General features: G+C 35.2%; 1 protein-coding gene across 1 annotated transcript in view; it reads right to left on the reverse strand.

Annotated features, from left to right (window-relative positions):
* LOC149792083 (protein OS-9-like) overlaps window positions 1-20,791 on the reverse strand; it is a 116,186-nt gene that overhangs the window by 61,896 nt on the left and 33,499 nt on the right. The window contains exons 6-10 of the mRNA XM_089970593.1: window positions 20,099-20,300; window positions 13,035-13,199; window positions 11,344-11,505; window positions 9,710-9,884; window positions 1,450-1,571 (exon numbers count right to left, since the gene is read on the reverse strand). Of these exons, the coding sequence (XP_089826719.1) occupies window positions 1,450-1,571; window positions 9,710-9,884; window positions 11,344-11,505; window positions 13,035-13,199; window positions 20,099-20,300 (826 nt within the window). The remainder of the gene's footprint in view (window positions 1-1,449; window positions 1,572-9,709; window positions 9,885-11,343; window positions 11,506-13,034; window positions 13,200-20,098; window positions 20,301-20,791) is intronic.

The raw sequence follows: 20,791 nt of genomic DNA on the forward strand, positions 1-20,791 counted from the left end.
TGGATAGATGAATAAACTCATATCATGATAAGCTCCATTGTATGGCAGGTGATCTGCTGGACAATTCTTTGGTTAGAGATATTACCAGAAATGCATGATTCTGTTATGTCACATGATCACATCATCTGAACAAACTTAAAATCCTTTTATGCTAGACTACTAACAAATTTGGTTGAATTCTGTCAAGTAGCTTCTGCCAAGAAGCCCTTTCAAGGATTTTCTAGTTTTAATAGCAGTGACAATATCTGACTGTGGATTGGTATCATTTCTATGAAACTGAAAAGCTGGCATGCTTTCTGTCAGATTTATAAAAAATCAATTGCGTCTTTTGTAAAAAAAAAAAGCATTTGAAGGTGTTTTAGATTGCCACACTTACTGACACCAATAACCTGAAAAATCTGTATGTCATAATGCCTTTTTACAATTAGGTCAAATTCTATCCCATAGTTTCTGAAATAAAGACGTATGTTTTTTTTCTATATTTAGTAATGCTGCTCTTATCTGATGCAGATCAGAATCATTTGCAACAATTTGTGACACACCAACACCAGAATGCCACTCGTAAAATTTGGTTGAATTCTGTTGAGCAGCTTTGGAGAACATGCAAGTGTTGATGGATACTGCATTGCACATGATGGACAAAGGACCATTCCATAAGTACAAATAAGTAAAAATTTCTCCAAAAGTTGATACCAGATGGATGTCTCTGACATTGTGACTGCTCTGTCCTAATTTCTGTAGCAAGCATTACAGGGAAAACATAAAAATATAAATCCAGTCCAGTACTAGCAGCTGGATTTGTTTTCCAAATTCTATTTTGATTTGATGTTAGGTATTTAAAAACTGCATATTTAGTTCCTGCCTTTGTTCGGATACTGATCCTACAACCAATTAGGTACCATATATAGTTGCATGGTCTATATAGCAACCAATTAGGTACCATATAGAATTGCATGGTCTATATAGCAACAAACTAGATACCATATATACTTGCATGGTCTATATAGCAACCAATTAGGTACCATATATAATTGCATGGTCTATATAGCAACCAACTAGATACCATATATACTTGCATGGTCTATATAGCAACCAATTAGGTACCATATATACTTGCATGGTCTATATAGCAAATTCATGTGCTGGTCAAAACAGAAAATTCATATGCAAACAAAAAAGCTAAATACCATTGCATGGTCTATATAGTATATTCGTGTGCCAATAAAAAGTCAGATATTCTTGCTGGGATTATATAGTCAATTCATGTGCTAGTGAAAAATATATACCTAAACTAAAACTATATACCTAAACTAAAAATATATACCAAATATATACGTAAACTAAAAAGATATACCTAAACTAAAAATATATACCTAAACTAAAAATATATACCTAAACTAAAAATACATACCTAAACTAAAAATATATCCCTAAACTAAATATATATACCTAAACTAAACTCTTTTAAGTCCTTTTCTTCATCATCATCCTCTTCTTCTACCATCCCTTCCTCATCCTCACTGTCTGCATCTTTCATGTCCTTCTTGTCGGAATCTGAAGTTTCAGCCTTTCTAAAAGCAGACAAAGCATTATCGATACAGCTCACAAGCTGTCTATCTACCAATTGTTGTAGGTTTCTACAGAATAGGATAATGGTATTAATACTTACACTTGTGTAATATTCAATCGGTATGTAAATCAATAAAGAGCTGGGGGATGGGGGAAAGAGGGGATGACACAAAGTGGTACCCCATCTGATTTGATACATTTTAAAAACCTGGAACAATATGACTTCATCATCAACTACCAATAGTAATTGAAAGTACTATCTAATCAGAAATTTCTGCATTGCTAAATTTCCACACGTCAAATGTTAAATTGTTGGCTTGAAGTATGACATTAATGCTTAAGTTAATTTGTATGATTCTGATTCTACTGCTAAAATTACAACAACAAATATGTGGACTTTTCTCAGTAAGTGGTTCAGTATTTATAATGGAAGTGCATGACAGCTCATGGAACTTAAATGTGAACACTAATTCATGAAGGCTTTTTGGTTCTGATTGAGTTTTGAAGTGATTTACACTGAGAGTTTTCTGTGCTAACTAACAAGTTATTAATTTCAATTAAAACTTTGGGTCCTATTGTTCAATTTTTACTAAACACTTTCAATAAATTAAATCAATAAATGTTCGAAAAATTTAAAAATATGATTATAAATAATAAGTTTTTGTTAGGAAAGCTCTAGTATATATATATATATATATATATATATATATATATATATATATACACACACATACATATATTATAGGATTAATTGATCATGGTTGGTTATTTATCGATGTGTAAATTTTACCTAATCACTCACAAAGTAAATAAGTCTTTATGTTAACTTTGTGAGTGATTAGGTAAAATTTACACATGATAAATACCCAACCATGATTCTTTAATCCTTATAATTCCAAGTTTGTCCTTTCTTTGTCAAATCAACTTATTCCATCAACAATGCATTCCAATTTAAGTTGCGCATACTTTCCTTTCATTCGCCGCTTCACATCGCCCCATAATACATAACCTGTACAGAATCACACGAACATATGGACTACTGTCACAGTTACCTTTATTCAGAAACATCATACTTTACATCTTAGGCAATGACTACCGATGGTTTCAACACACTTAGTTCATTTACAACATTCTTGTTCAATTTTAGTCAGTCCCATCTGCTACGTCCGATGACCATAACCTTACATAAAAACAGCTGATACGGAATGAACTAGTGTGCTAGACTAAATTTCCAATCAAACCTTAAATCATAATGGATTTTATCAATGAACAACCTGAAAATATGAACAAGATGATGTTATCCCTTTCTAACATAAATGTAACAATTACATAAACTGTATACAGAAATAACATTTTATATCATTTGCAACAGCGTTAATACTGGGGAAGACCCGTTCAGTGATCAAATGTCAAATGAAATGTAACTACTGTTGCAGTTACATTTATTTGGCAGCTTCATACTTTAGGCAATTTCTTTTCATATAAAAAAATAACGTTCTTTTTTATTATAGTATGTCCTATACAGGAATAACATTTTATATATTTTTCATCAGCGTTAATACTTAAGACCATTTCATTTAACTAATCTGACCAGCCATATGTTTTGTTTGGTTGCATAGTTGAGTGCTGGAAGGAATTAATGACTACACATTCAAAATAATTTAAATTAGCAAAACAATCACCTTTATGGATTAGTATATACATTTTTCAATGGCGATAAGTCACATTGGTGGAGATGGTAATTTTACCATTTAAAAACTTTATTCAGTCTTTGAATAATGGTCTCATAAATGTTTTTATTTTTGTGTAGCTGGTCATATTCACAAAAACCACCAACATCCACACACATTTCATATTTTTTTAATAAGAAAACAAAAATAAAATTTAAAAAAAAAAAACCCAATGAAAACGCCAATACCCCATTTTGTGTTTCGTTTAGTATCCTCTCACTATTGATTTATTTCAATAGCTTTTAAGTCCTCCTCAAATAATTTCTCGAATCTTGCTTTACATCCTCAGCGGCCTCAAAATTGACTGACCCAGTTCTCACACTAATATTGTTGTTGTTGTGTATGGCTAGGGTGACTGAGGTCATGGGGTGCTGTGTGATGGTATATATCAATCTCTGTTGTTCTGTTTCATTTTCAGCGTTTGTAACATCCGTCACATTACAGTCAAATCCATCTTCATCTGCTTCAATCGCTGCTATTATTTCTTTTAACTCCTTTTCATCAAATTGTTCAAAAAACTCCACAGAAAACTGAAGTGACAAATCACCATAATCGGACATTTTGCGCGACTATGTAGCAGACGAACGCCAAATTGTAAACTATGCATTTCAGTCAAAGAATATTTGAAAAAGTATAAAAAGGGATTAATTTATATTTATTTGCTAAATAATTTTTTTTACAAAGATTAAACAATCGTTTCACAATGACGTGTCTGCAATATTATTTTTTACTGCAAAGAGTACAAAAACCAAAAGTAGTCCAATAATTTATCGAGGTGTAAACAATTCCAGATCAGTATCACGTGACTGTTTACAGCCAATTGTATTGCAGAAAATCCGTTTCATTTATAAAAATTGGAATTATTAAAAAACAAATTCATGACTCAAAAGTTTTGCAGTCTTGATGAGATTTGTTACTAGTTTTCAGTTTTGAACATCCAAATCACACACACACACACACATACTGGAGAGTAGACATGTAGATTTTAAAAACCAGCTCAAATTAAGTCTGCCCAATTTTTATTTAGGCTATACCAAGAGTAATTTTTAAATACTTTTTTAAAATCACATTCTGCTTGTGTGTAATTTGGAGTTTGAACATAGCTTTAACAATTTTTCAGTCATACTGCTATGATGTCTGCAGTGTGGCAGTTTATAGTGAGGTCTAGCACTGACACATCATGCCGCAGACATGTAGCATCATGTCCCACCCAGTCATATTATCCTGACACCAGGCCAACCAGTCCTAGCATTAACCACTTAATGCTGAGCACTGAGCGAGGCAGCTGTTAGTTGCATTTTTATAAGTCTTTGGTATGACTCGGCCAGGGTTCGAACCCTAGACATCGAGAATCCGAGGTGGACACTGTCACCACTAGACCAGTTAAATCACATTTAAAGTGTAGACAGTAGTAACTAAAGAAACAAAATCCCTCAAATTTGTTGAAAACTTGCAAATATAGTGCTGTTGTGCAAAATATGTTCAAAAGTTGGAAATTTGAGTTTGCTGTCTATTTCATGAAATGTTCTATGCCCAAACTGTTAATAAAATGCAGAGACCACAAGCTTACTTGATGTTATGACCAAGTGAGTTAAAAGAGAGTGTGTCTTGAGTGAGATGTTTCATATCTTCCAGATGTAAAATGTGATTTCTTATGAAAATGTCTATGAATGAAAAAAAAGCATAGATGGTACCAATGTATCATTTTTTTGTACACTAATAGTAACATGATTCTGTACAAACATTTTAAAAATATTTTGTTAAAGAGTTTCAAATAACATCAATTAACTGGCAGATCAAATGTTGCTGTTTATCTTCCATGTCAGTAAAACTCCACAGTTTACAAAATATGTCATACATACTTGCTTAGAAGTTGAGTAAAACTGAAAACTGAATAGGCCCAGATCCGATGTCACACAATGTGCAAGCAGTTCTGGGTCCAAAGTGGTTTGTTAGGAATAGTTGGTTGAACAAACAACAGACTTTGTTTTATACATTGTTAGCAACACTAAGCAAAGATCACTTCAAACAGACATGAAGATTGTTTTGGGTAAAGCTAATTTTAATTACACAATACTTACCCAAAGATATTATTTAACTTTCTTTTTCATGTCTCAAAAAATGTACTGTTGTCTGATGTGCATACATCCTCATAAAGAACAGACACTGAATCATAATTTCCATGAAACCAAAGACAGCCAGTGTCAATAGATAAGGCATGAATCTCACTGTCAATAGATAAGGCATAAATCTCACTGTCAATAGGTAAGGCACACACCTCAATGTCAATAGGTAAGGAATAAATCTCACTGTCAATAGATAAGGCATAAATCTCACTGTCAATAGGTAAGGCATAAATCTCACTGTCAATAGGGAAGGTATCAATCTCACTGTCAATAGATAAGGCATGACTCTCAATGTCTATAGGAAAGGCATAAATCTCACTGTCAATAGCTAAGGCATGAATCTCACTGTCAATAGGTAAGGCTAACATCTCACTGTCAATAGGTAAGGAATAAATCTGTCAAAAGGTAAGGCATAAATCTCACTGTCAATAGGTAAGGCATAAATCTCACTGTCAATAGATAAGGCATGAATATCACTGTCAATAGATAAGGCATGAATCTCACTTTATTGTCACTCTGAAGCAAGGGCAAGTAGAAACACAGTTTTGACAGTGAGAACCTAAGTGGTTCATAGGGGTTTTGGTTAACACATTAACCCTTAGTGACAACTTAACGGGCAGGAGGTAGTAGCTGACTGCCGAGCTCTGTAGCGTCATGGTCATGCATGATGCACTAAAGTGGGTGGTGTTATAAAAAGGTAGACAGATGTAGCTCTACAATGATACCAAATAACCTGGAATATCTAGTTGCACTACAAAATACTGATTAAAAACCTCATTTTCTTGACCCGACTTCTTTTTAACCCAAAATTCACCATTGGTCGGAATCCGATTTTGTGTCTGGATTTTAGACATTTTGGTCTCACATCTAAGTCAAACCGGTATGAACTGCAAACAGACAGATAAGCCTTTGCAAAAAGTTGGATATGATGGGCATTTGGAATAAAGAGTGGTCTCCATACAAAAATAATGGCTCCATTTAGAAAAAAAAAAAAAATCAAATTTTTACCCTTCTGCTCATGCGCGAGTCAAATAGCCAATGAAAAACAATGTTTCTAACACAACTAGGCAGTATGTTATTGAAAGATGACTGGGGATTTGGTGTTTTTGAGTCTATTCAGAAACAGCTTTCAAAATGTGTTTCCTACTTGATTTTCAGGCGAAAATGACAAAAAGCTCCAGGGGTTAATGTGTTAATGACCATAAACACAGGTCTCTGCAGCTCACACTACTTAAGTAAGATTGGAAAGGTGCAAATGCGAACCAATTACCAAGCTTTGAGAGAATTTAAGTGTCTTTGAAATGGCCGCTCTTTAGTCCTAGATATCTGATACAGGGCACTTTTTGTTCTCAAAGAGAACAAAAGGAAATCAGCAACAGAAGTTATAGAGCAGCAGCTAGGTTCAACACTTTCCCTACTGCACCAGTCACAGAAGATTCTCCATCTGGCATCATAGACCTTGGATGGCTCTCCTGGCCAAAAAGATGCAACTGGCAACTTTACCTGAAAACATGTTCTGTGGAGGATTGCCTGAGATGAGCCAAGCATGAAGGTGGAGAATTGTGGGCTGTTGTGGAAGGATAACTGGTTTTACAGCAGCAGATCCCTCCTGTGAGGATGTGATCCGGGTCAAGCTAAAAGCAGGTCTAAAAGATTGTCGAACCACAGAGGGGCTATGGGAATGATCTGAGCAATGAAATTTCTGACTTTTATGCACAACTTGAGGAATCAGTCGGAAGGGTGGGAAGGCATACTTGAACAGCTGACCCACAGGACACTGAATGCATCTACTGCCCAAACTCCTTGAGTCAGGGCAGGAAAGACATAAAATGGAAGACTGTTGTTGAACCTGGTTGCAGACCAGAGCTGAATCCATTCTTTGAGGATGGCTCTGCCAGTTCTGGAGAGACTGTCCACCAAAATGTTCTTCTTGCCAGGAATATGCGAAACCCTGTGTGTTATGTTCTTCCAGACTTCCACACAAAGGGAAGGGGCATGTGCACCTCCTTGACTTCGACGATAAGCTATGACGGACGTGTTGTTGGAGGAGACAATGACACATCAACCCCTTACTCTGTCGATGCATACTTTGCAATGCTAGGTATACAGCCTTTATTTCTAGGTTGTTGATAGTGATGGTGATGTTTCAAATGGGGTCCAAAGTCTCTGTATTATCTCAGGTGACTGGTTATTCAGGATGTTTTTGACTGCCCCTTTCTGTAAAAGGATGTGCACTTCCTCACTCAGTTTCACCAGATTGGATTGGTGAAGAAAAATGGAGGCCCTGGTTAGTGGAAGAAGTTCCAAAAACAGTAGTCGGTAACCAAACCATCATCTATGATGCTTGACCAGGACTCATAAAAGAGACCTAGGTGAGCTCTGTTGGAATGCCATGGAGAGGAATGTGTGGCATGAGAGGGCTCAGGTTCCTAGCTGTCCCCCACCCCTCCTTTGGGAAAAGATGAGGGCTGTGAAAACGGTCTCCTTCCTTTCCAGGTTTGCTGGGCATGTATGTTATTTGGTTTCTGGGAGCCAAATGGATGAGGAAGAGTTGGTCGATTTTGAGGTTGCATATTGGACTGGGGCTGTGCCTGCTTGAAGAAATTACAGAAGGCCCTTGGGGGGTGATTCACAGTGACATGCTTCCTGGCCAGTTGTGATGGACCAGGAGTGGATGTGAAGGATTTATGTTGATGATCCAAAGGTCTTAAGATGCCAGAGTATCAAACAGAATCTCTGCTTCAAGTGAAGCAGCCCAAAGGATGTCTTTACTGTAATCAGTAAAATCAAAGCAATGCCATGGCAGATATGAAGAAGTTCCACTGACAAAGCCATTTTAACCAAACATAATTTGTAGAATGAAAAGCATTTATGCACTTTGACCAGATGTAATTTGTAGAATGAATCGCATGTATGCACTAAGACCAAATGTAATTTGCAGAATGAATAGCATGTATGCACTTGGACCAAATGCAATTTGTTGAATGAATAGCATCTATGCACTTTGACCAAATGTAATTTGTAGAATGAATAGCATCTATGCACTTTGACCAAATGCAATTTGTAGAATGAATAGCATCTATGTACTTGGACCAAATGTAATTTGTAGAATGAATAGCATCTATGTACTTGGACCAAATGTAATTTGTAGAATGAATAGCATGTAAGCACTTGGACCAAATGCAATTTGTAGAATGAATAACATCTATGCACTTTGACCAAATGCAATTTGTAGAATGAATAGCATGTATGCACTTGGACCAAATGTAATTTGCAGAATGAATAGCATGTATGCACTTGGATCAAATGTAATTTGTAGAATAAATAGCATGTATGCACTAAGACCAAATGTAATTTGTAGAATAATAGCATCTATGTACTTGGACCAAATGTAATTTGTAGAATGAATAGCATGTATGCACTAAGACCAAATGTAATTTGTAGAATGAATAGCATCTATGCACTTGGACCAAATGTAATTTGTAGAATAAATAGCATGTATGCACTAAGACCAAATGTAATTTGTAGAATGAATAGCATCTATGTACTTGGACCAAATGTAATTTGTAGAATGAATAGCATGTATGCACTAAGACCAAATGTAATTTGTAAAATGAATAGCATCTATGCACTTGGACCAAATGTAATTTGCAGAATGAATGCATGTATGCACTTGGACCAAATGTAATTTGTAGAATAAATAGCATGTATGCACTAAGACCAAATGTAATTTGTAGAATGAATAGCATCTATGTACTTGGACCAAATGTAATTTGTAGAATGAATAGCATGTATGCACTTGGACCAAATGCAATTTGTAGAATGAATAACATCTATGCACTTTGACCAAATGCAATTTGTAGAATGAATAGCATCTATGCACTTGGACCAAATGTAATTTGCAGAATGAATAGCATGTATGCACTTGGACCAAATGTAATTTGTAGAATGAATAGCATGTATGCACTTGGACCAAATGTAATTTGTAGAATAATAGCATGTATGCACTAAGACCAAATGTAAATTATAGAATGAATAGCATGTATGCACTTTAACCAAATGTAATTTGAAAAATGAATAACATCTATACTCTGTGAACAAATGCAATTTGTAGCACATGTGCACTTTTTTATTGTAGATTGAAGCTATCCTCCCAACCCCATCATAAAGTCTTGCATATCTTTGCATTTTCCCACTGCATTATGATGAGACGTAAATAGGAGTTGAGTATATATTCTACATTCAGATATGTTTAAAAAACCAAGCTGAGTTTCCTGCTCTTACTTGGTTTTCTCTTCACCAGGCCCAAGTTCTTGATGCTTAACAGCTGAAGGTGTAGTCTCCGATACAGGGTTGTCTGTCTTGAACTCATCAATTTCTTTCATGGCTTCATCTAAAAAGTTCTGTAGATCTGCAGGGGAGTCAATAATTTTCACGAACATTTTAACATTGACATCATCTGAAATAAATCAGAGGAAAGATTTTCATGTTTTCAAATTAACTTCTTTAAATAATATTGCTCATTTTTCCAAAGCAGACATCATTTTGCACTTGTCAAAAATATGTGCATTGGACTGCTTGTAATTATTATATTCTTCACCTAGTGAAAAAGTAAATTAAATATCAATAGGCATTTTGTTTAAATTGGATTCGACAAACAGGTCTGTAGAATAGATGTTGGTCTAGTTTTGAATTACTGAAACACCTCATAATAAATTAAATTTTTTAATTAAATTAACAAGTTTAAAAGCAAGCTGTACATCTAAATAGACCATGACATCAACCTGGGATATAAAAAAAATGATCAAAATTGATCAATACTAGTTTGGTGCCATATAAACAAGTTACTCTTTACCTGCATAAAAGCTAAATACAAAGTTTGCACCTGAATCATAACAATCTCTCTTGGTAATAATACCCAGACACAACACGTAGAAAAAAAAAGCTGATATAAACCACCTGGTATCAGAGTGTCTGTGTAACTTGGCAATGTTAGAATTTCGCAGTAAATTTGATAACCTTAGAAAACAAAGCTTACACAAGTCTTTCAAGATAGCTCTTTATAACATAATGCAGTAATCTTATGGAACCAATGAAAATTTGCTTTGTTACTCCTAATTAATGTATTTAATCTGAATTATCATCAGATGCCACATCAATAAATATGCTGATATTGCTAATTACAATATTCTGACAAGCCTTGTTGGAATATACCAAAATAGAAGCTGAATTCACTTTTAATGCTGGTCACTTCTTATGAATCCCATGAGCAAGGTTATGAAGAAGAAGACTTTATAAGGTAAATGTCTAAACTATACAGTGGATAAAAAAAAAACTACCATATGTACTGACTAATAAGTCGAGTCCTTATGCAAACAACACAAACACTGATGTGCAACTACCATATGTGCCAGCAGAAAGGTTTGTTCTATTAATCAAAACAAAATGCAGACTCAGATCTGCCAGTGCATTACACAATGGCAGATCTGGGTCTGTGATGTTTGCATTTTGACTAATAAATGAGTAAATGCGGTAGATGGTAATAATAAACAGTGCAGTAATATCTCTCCATCTTCATACAAATTACAAGGATATAGCTGTCTTTATGGACACATCTTGTGATAATTACACTGATTTTGGATTTTGTAGAAAAGACAGTTGAATTGTTTGTTCCATAAATGATTAATTAAAAATTCCATAAACAAGAATAATTATTGAAGTTATACAGGTTTCTTGATGCATGAATGAATCTGGATAATTTTGTTGGATTACATTTTTTTCTTCATATTTGCCCCATTTTATCAGTTGGTTATTTGAAAGGATAATCAAAAACATTAAAACAAACAAATAACATGCATCTGAGACACAGATATCTGGATATAAAAAATCAACAGTTCTGCATATTTCATTCAAGGTACCTGCTGACTCCTCTAGCTCATTGGTGTCAGCTGAGGTTTCTTTTTCTTCAACTACAGTTGGTTCCTTGGTGTCTGTTGGGGCTTCTTTTTCTTCAACTAGAGCTGGCACCTTATTCACTGTGTCTGCTGGAACAGTTTCCCCTGAGGCTGACTTTGTGCCACCTGGAGACAACAAATGATAAGGTGATATAAACAGATCACTGTTTTACTTCATTACTATTGTTACTGATATCCGTAATATCTATTTAATTTATAATATAGTTTTTGTTTAAGTTATTTGGGTTTATGAGAGTAATATTTTAAATTCTTTAATTCAGTGGCTGGCTAATACTACAGTGAAGTACATGTACACTTCGTTGCAGGAATCTCATTCATAAGCCAAGGCCAATCACTAAGATCAAATCAAATACTATTTAGATCAAGTATGCCATGCATTAATTTGAATGGAGCTCATTTGTGCTGAGGAAATATCACGAGCGCATTAACTGTTGATTGGATGATAAATAAAAAAGTATGTTGATGACCAAGGTATTCTGAAAGGGAATAAGTCGACTTTATTGTTCCAGAGTCTTTTGATGAATCATTCTGTTGATCTGATGCGTATTTAGGAACTATATGCACCACGTATTCCATTCTTCCATTATATGCAGCTTTGCATGAGTCATTGAAAGGATTTGATTTATTTTTTCACTGGATTTAGCAGAGTGGAAAATCTTTAATTTAAACTGTTAGTATTTATTGGATTACTTGAATATTTAAATAATTTTACAGGGCTATGTGAAACATCAAGGACTTCAGTGATATTCTACATTCAAGGGTTTACATCAAAGCAAAAACATTGGATTAATAATTGTGATAATTTAAAGTTTTTTTACTTTTCTATCCTTAGTAACAACAACTACATTAGATAAAAGAGGAGCATCATATAAACAGATCTGAAAAAATGTCAAAATAAAACACAGGACACAATGTCCTAACTATGCCTCATTAAATGAAAAGAAACCATTCAGGACCTTAATCATTAGGCTTTTATATTCTGGCATCTCTTGCTATTATATGACAGAAGTATGTTCTGGGATCTCTTGCTATTACATGACAGAAGTATGTTCTGGGATCTCTTGTTATTATATGACAGAAGTATATTCTGGGATTTCTTGTTATTATATGACTGAAGTATGTTCTGGGATCTCTTGTTATTATATGACAGAAGTATATTCTGGGATCTCTTGTTATTATATGACATAAGTATGTTCTGGGATCTCTTGTTATTATATGACAGAAGTATATTCTGGGATCTCTTGTTATTATATGACAGAAGTATGTTCTGGGATCTCTTGTTATTATATGACAGAAGTATGTTCTGGGATCTCTTGTTATTATATGACAGAAGTATGTTCTGGGATCTCTTGTTATTATATGACAGAAGTATTTTTGTTCGCTTTCACCAGTTTATGACACAGCGACTATCTGATGTTCATATCATTTTGAGGAAAAGTACAATGCCTTGACCAAGGACATGCCATTGTATCCAATCAGATGATGAGAATCCAACCCACACCCAGACAGTTGTTAGTCCAATGCTATAGCCACTATGCCACCACAATTTTACACATGGGTATGTTTTTAAATTTACAGTATCATGAGGTACATTAATAAATTAAAAAAATCAGGATTAGTCAAGCCCTAATAACCTGATTCTAGAAACTCTTGTTTCAGCCTAATTTTTTCCTCCAATTCTTCCTGTAACCTTCTGGCCTTTTCCAAGGCTTTTATTCTTTTCTCTTCAGCCTCTTTTTTCTTTTCTTCTTCTTTTTTCTTCTTCTCTTCCTCTAATCTCTTCTTCTCTGCCTCTTCAGCTGTTAAAAGGTTTTATGCATGAATGGACAAAAAATATTTAAACAATCCAATTAAATTAAAAAATAATACAAGGTCACAGATAACATCTGTCATTCTATTGCTTTGTCAGAAGATTCATTCTGATTAAATTCATGTTATGGCTTCAAACTTTAAAGATACTATGATGATAGTGGTAGATTTACTACACAAGGGCTTTCATTTCTATTAAAAGCTAAAGAACATGTTTTGTCCGAAGCAATTTAAAAGTTCCAAACTTCAGCCAGAAAGTTTCCATTATCTGTTTCATAAATAAACAATTCATAAGTAGGTTAATAATGACTCCTATTATAAGACGCAGCTGGATTGTAATTCCAGTCCCATTGTTTTTCTTAAGATTCAGAAAACAATCAACACAATATAAACAAACTGTACAGCCACTGATTAGCTTAAATATACCATCTCCACACTGTCAAAACTTGCTTTCTATAAAATGTTTTGACTCTTTAATACTTCATTTGAAGGTACTGGCTGTGTTTTATCAATATAATAGGAAAATAAACTATACAACAATAATTCCAATATTTATGAATTGACTGCATTTTCTACAATTTGATTGGATGTAAATGGTCATGTGATACTGATAAATTCTGCTGACTACTTTTGGTTCCATTTTCAGGTCATTTTATGTTAAGTTTTATCTACATCAACACCTTGCACCATAATAATAACAACAACAAGTCACTCACCCACTCACCTTGCACCTTAATAATAACAACAAGTCACTCACCCACTCACGTCTGTGATTTCTGATCAAATTTTACAAACTCCAGATTAAAATCAGAAGTAAAAACAATGTACTTCACAGATCTTTATGCACTCCAATACTCTATCCTTTGGCCAAAGAAGGCACAGGGCAGGTTTTACAAGCCAGTCTTTAGAATTTATTGCATTTCGCATTGTTAACATGTTCCAGCAGATGTTAAAGGTCAGGGTCGTATCACAAGTTGGGGATCTCACTAAACTGGACACAAGTTTACTTTTGAAAGATCGAAATTTAATTTCCCTTTGATCAAGTACCGATCATTAGAATCAACAGGTATCTGGTAGATGTTTCCTAAAATTTGGATAGCTTTGGTGGGAGAATAAACCACTAATCCATCCCAGCACTGAATTCATCTCCTGCTGTCCTGGCATCTGACACAGTTAGTGATTTAGTGGAGGGATGAGATGCTAGACTGCTAATTGGACCCTACCTTAAATTTATGTGCCAATGGTTCAAATAATACTTTAAAAAATAAAAACACTTACAAATGAAATGCTTCACTCAAAATATAGTGTTAATCATGTTGACATTTCATTGTATTACAATCATGCTATTATGTATATTAATCTATGAGGGCAACAATATAGATAATGCCATGCTCTCTCTCTCTCTCTCTCACACACACACTCTCTATCCCTTAATGAGACTCTATGTACATGCTTACTATGGTCATAAACACTGAACCATGCACATTATATTAACACAACATCCTCTCCATAATGGTAGTTGGATATGACTTCATGCTGTGCAGAGCTGTACTCCAAGGGATGATATAGTAATTCGGTCATGTTCTCTGGGGAGACATTTTCCTAAGCTCCTCAATGGTTTCTCCTATCTCATCATGATGCATAGCAGAAGCAAATTTTTAATAAAATATTTGCCCACTCACATTAATGTTAGGGATATTAGCCGGCTACCTCCCGAATTCAGCCCTAGTAAAAAGACAAAAAAAATCCCCCAAAGATAAAAGGAAATAACTCTTGCCCATTACCTCCCCTTGCCAGCAGGGGTTGATAGTTTTTAAGCTAAGTGCTATACCAATATGGATGCTTGCATGGTGGGTTGGCTATGTGTTTTTTTTTAAAAGTATCTTGTGAATGGGTAATTATTCTTAGACAAATATCATTTACATAAACCACGACATTTGAAAGCAAGGTTCACAGAAATCACACTTTTTTCATGAGCTGAAATTCCTGTGAGGTGACTCGGATCTTTTGAGATGTAAGAGTACACAGTCCATATAAACGATTTAAACCATGAAGATCTGAATTGTTGGTGATGACCTGCTTCACAATCTTCATAGGGAGAAAAAGTCTGTGTGTTTAAAGCAGTGCTTGAGGGCAGAGACTGGATCTTGCATGGTCACTGCTCTGGATTTATCAACAGATGACAGGGAGTGTATGACAACTTTCCAAGTGCACCTGATGGGAACTGGTTTTTGACCACTATGTCCTTTTGAGTCACAAACATCACCAACCATAGAATCTGAACTGAAAACAATTTGGGTCAACTGAAAAGGCAAGTTGCTCAACCTCCTTGCTGAAGCTAAAACTATCACAAAAATAGGTTAATTTTATAGAAACAGATTAATAGCTATAATTTTTCTGAATTGAGCCATTACAAATCCCAGGACAGATTCCAGTTTGAAACAGGGTGAGGAATTTTTGGCCAATTGAAACCAAAATTGGCTAGCAGGTATGATATGTCCTAATCATGACCAATATCTCTTCTGCCACAATGTGCTGAATGTATCAGACATCCTAAAGTGCTAGCCTTTGACTGTAAGTGGTGCCCACGTTTTATCTTCATATAGCCAGGGAAAAAAGTCAGCTAGACGAGGGACTGACTCAGCTCTAGTCCCTGAAAACAAGCCCTTTTCCCTCATAGGCATTCAGAGCCCCTTTAGGTCATAAACATTTAGGGCCCCTTTCTCTCATAAACCTTTTTGCTCTCAAGATTCTCTCCACAATGGAAGATCTACGTTTATCTCCCTTGCATGGCTGTCCTGACAAAAGCCCTGAGACAATGGTCCAGACAAGGATGGAACACTTTTGGCTGTGGTTATTTTAAGAAATTTGGTTTGGCCATAACAGTAGGTCCATAGCTATATTAATACAGGACTTGCCATATCGGAATGGGGCTATCAGAATTATCTTGCAATTCTGATGACCAATTTTCTACATTATTTGGGTAATTAGACTATGGGGTGGGGTGGGGTGGTAGGCAAATGCCCATTAGCACTCCCAACTGATTGAATGCATCCACGTCACAAGTTTTAGGGTCCACAATCTGAGAGATAAAGGTGGCCAATTTGTGAGTCCATCTTGTGGCAAAAGGTCAATCACTGGATGCCGCCAATAGACAGATGAAAGGACCATATCATATGGATAACTTGACCCTTTCTTGGAAGAATGTTGGCCAGGGCATTGAGTCTGCTGGGAATGTTGGCCAGGACACTGAGTCTGCTGGGAATGTTGGCCCGGACACTGAGTCTGCTGGGAATGTTGGCCCGGACACTGAGTCTGCTGGGAATGTTGGCCAGGACACTGTGTCTGCTGGGAATGTTGGCCAGGACACTGAGTCTACTGGGAATGTTTCTGAGCATGTTCATCTGAAGTTGGCAGCACTGATGAAGAAAATGCCAAATCAACATTCATAGGTCATTTTCAAGGAGGTAAGTCACCACTAAAGAATTATCCATCACAATCAGGACTGGCTTCTCAGAGAGTCTGTCCTTCTAGAACTGAAAGACAGTTTGTTTCTGAGTAATCAGTAGAACCAACACACAGACCCTGTTCAGCCAGTGCATTATGTGAAGGCTGAGCAGAGTCTATGCTGTTTGAACTTGACTTCAAAATGAATATATGTGGTATCTTTTTTAAATTGAAGTATCATGATGCAATCTGATAAATTCAAGCATGCCTAAGAACATTTTTAAATAAAATATCCTGAATGTCAGGTCATTACAGAGTGCATGGTACTTTACTCTAAAACACCAGTCACTTGTGAATAAATCTTTACTTAATGCAATACTATCAACTGCACAAGACATACCCAAGTCCAACTGGTACAATAACATTGATGTCCAAGCTCGGTTCAGGTAGCACAAGTAACAAACAAAATAACAAAATATAACTGGTAATCTAGATATATGCAAAGAAAGGTGATAAAATTATTGCTTAACATTTGATTTTAGATTTTAAAACAACTTGGGGAAATAAAATTAATTAATCCCAAGTAACCTGTTTCAAACTATTCTAACTTGACATCATTATTCCATCCATTCTTTCAAAACCAAATGACTTTCCCATCAAGAAGTAGTGGAAACTAGATGTACTGCTGATATGATGTGGAAACTAGATGTATTGCCGAGTTGAGGATTGATGTGGAAGAAAGATGCACTGTTACGTTGAGGACTAATGTGGAAACTAGATGTATTGCTAATTTAAGGATTGATGTGGAAACTAAATACATTGCTAATTCGAGGATTGACATGGGAACTAGAAGCATGCTAACTTGAGGATTGATGTGGAAACTAAATACATTGCTAATTCGAGGATTGACATGGGAACTAGAAACATGCTAACTTGAGGATTGATGTGGAAACTAGATGCATTGCCAATTGGAGGATTAATGTTGATATGCCTATATTAAGGGTTACACATATCAGAATCCTGTATGGTGTCATTTCAAACACATTATCAAGACAAATCAAACATTGTGGAAATACTGTTTCAGCCACTATTAGTCATAGCTGCCAACCTTCCAGGCTCACAATTAGTGAAAATAAGGATAAAAAGTCGTGAATTTGGACATGAATTAGTGAAAAGTACCACGACAATAACTCCATCCACTCTGACTGGCAATACTACACTATATCAAGATCCCAATATAAAACTAAAACACTACATATATGCAGAAATATTTATTAATCAAAACATGATAATGTGGCGGACTTGAACTTCCTCAACTGCTTGATCGTAAATTTGTTTTCTAAACAGTTCAGACTTCTTGCCTGCTGGTTGATCTTGGTGACTAAAATTGCTGACAAATTTTCTGCAGCTAAGGAGGCCCTAAAGTCTGTCTTATATTTCCTCACTAGAGAAAATACACTTTCGCCGTCACTGTTGCTGTGAGGAATGCACAGGAGCTGCAGCACTTTTGGTTCTTCCACAGGAAAATTTGGAAGCAATTTTCGAGTCCAGGAACATTTGTCAGAACAAATGTTTGGCATGGTCTCCAGCTAATTAAGGTATATTGTGTTTGACAAGAAAACTCACAAATAATGCTTCAGCGTTGGTAGCTTGCAGGTCTTCCGCCGATGGCTTAAAATATTCCAGAGCTGAAATCTGTGAATTCTTAATTTTCCCAACTTCTACGTGTTTTTAGCAACTGATGTGCTTCCTCACATCGTCTCTGCGATGGCACACTGAGTGCGAATCGCATGATGAATATCAATGTTTAATGGCAGAATGCACGGCCAATTTTTTATATATTCCAAATTAAACTTCACTTTTTGAGCAATACATTTCTTTTTCCTTGGTGGTGAAGACATTTTCAAGATCTTACATGCGATGCAGAACCAACAGAATGGTAACTCAAATCAGCGTTTGTGACGCATGCGCGGAGAAAAATTCCGGTTAGGCCCCAGTTTCTCTCAAAAGCATTTGTAAAACTACTTTTATACATACAGATTAAAATAGGCTAAAATGCTTGCTACTGGGCCAAACTGTACTAATCGGCTATAGATCTACTAATATCGCGACCAGCAGTACCGGACCACTTCGGCAACTGTGAATATCACAACTAGTGCTTAACGGGAAATCATTTTTTTTATTATTAAAGATTTAAAATAATTGAGAATTGAAGAATTCGTGAACCTTTGGCTTGTGGCATGAATCCATGAATCGCTGAAAAAGTCATGAAATTCATGCCAAATTTGTGATGGTTGGCAGCTATGCTATTAGTCCATGACAAAATTAATGCACACTTATCTTAGTGTTAAATTAAATGGTATCAGAGAAACAAAAGTTTGTTGCACTTAATGTGTATCATTCTTCAATGTTAAAATACATGTGCAAGTGCAGATTTCAGTTTATCAACAGTGAAATGTGCAAGAGAAAATATTGACAGCTGAAAGTTGGAATACTGTGCATTTAATAATGTACATCACGATACAAAATGCAAAAAAATATAAGGGAAAATGGATGTTTCTTTGTCTGAAATGGACAAAAGTATCACACTAGGATCATATTTTTTTATTCTACACCTTCAATTACTAACTGGAGGAGGGACTGATGTCTTTGGATTGCGGACTAGTGCTGGTAAAGATATAGCAATGCAATAGTAGCTGCTAATGTATTAATGCTATTGTAATATATATTTATCATATCAGCATTCAATATAATAGTCTCAAGTCTAGATACAGTACAGAAAACAACCCAACAATGTCCTGGTTTAGATACCATGAAATTCTGAGTCTGAGAATGAAATTCAGTTCTCTAGTTCAGTTAATCATAAATGGCCTTTCAAAAGTCAGGTCCTCGGCGATTTGTTAATGCAAAATCTCAAGCTTGTACTCAAGCTGGAATATGTAATAAGGTTTTCACTATTTATTAAATCAGCTGTACATTTTTAAAGAATAATAACCTATTCTTAACAAACTATGTTAAGTTTTAGTTACCTCCCCTGCTAAATTCATAAAATGCTGTGATGGGAAATTCATGAAAAAGGTTTTATTCAAATAAATTAATTAAAAGAACTCACTGATTTGATTCGTTTTAACAAAAGCGCTATCCAAGTGGAGAAAAAGCAAATCAAAGCTATCACCGAAGATTCCGAAGTATAAAACTCACAAAGGGGAACTAAAAACTTGTCTCTGATGTTGTGTACTCTTAATATATTCTTGGGTGATTATCCTGTGTTAAGTCCTGATCAAAAAAAGAAAAAATTGAAGAAGTCTCATTAAATGACTCCCAAACTAACTGAGACATAAATTAACAGCTACATATTAGTACAAATGACCTCAGAATATATTACTTCTCCCCAGTAACCTGTGTTTCAAACTATACAAACTTGACCCCATTGTTCACTGACCTTCAACCTGATCTATGTATTCTTGGTACTCTTGTACTGTCAGCAGTGGGTTGCAGGTGATAGGCAGGGCTTTCTTGGCTACCAGTGGTTTGAGATAAGGATGATGACAAATCCTCGTTGTGTGAACTGTCATCACATATTTACATGTCTCTGGCTCATCAATTCGTTGTATGTAGTCCCCAGATCCCTCTTCACACAAAAACTGAGACACAAAAGCAAACCAATAATATTCATGCAATTGCAACATAAAATATTCGCTCAGTTGGTAGTTATGGTAGTTATGTATACAGTTGGTTGTTATGTATACAGTTGGTAGTTATGTATACAGTTGGTAGATATGTATACACTTGGTAGTTATGTATACAGTTGGTAGTTATGTATACAGTTGGTTGTTATGTATACAGTTGGTAGTTATGTATACAGTTGGTAGATATGTATACACTTGGTAGTTATGTATACAGCTGACATAGATCATTATATGATATAGACAACATAACAAAAAAAAAAAGAATTGAATATTTTATTTGTTTTGGAAAGTTACAGTTCTCTTCAAGTGCTTATATTCACTTCAATACTAATACTCAACAAAATTGTTCACAGCTCAAAAAACAGACTAAATTCATCTTTCAAACAAAATTCATTCAAATGATCTGTATTGACAGACCTTCTGTGATGAAAATCTATAAATTTTAT

The sequence above is a fragment of the Sinohyriopsis cumingii genome, chromosome 9 (genome assembly GCF_028554795.1).
Source record: "Sinohyriopsis cumingii isolate HCF-2022 chromosome 9, ASM2855479v2, whole genome shotgun sequence".
NCBI lineage: Eukaryota > Metazoa > Mollusca > Bivalvia > Unionida > Unionidae > Sinohyriopsis > Sinohyriopsis cumingii.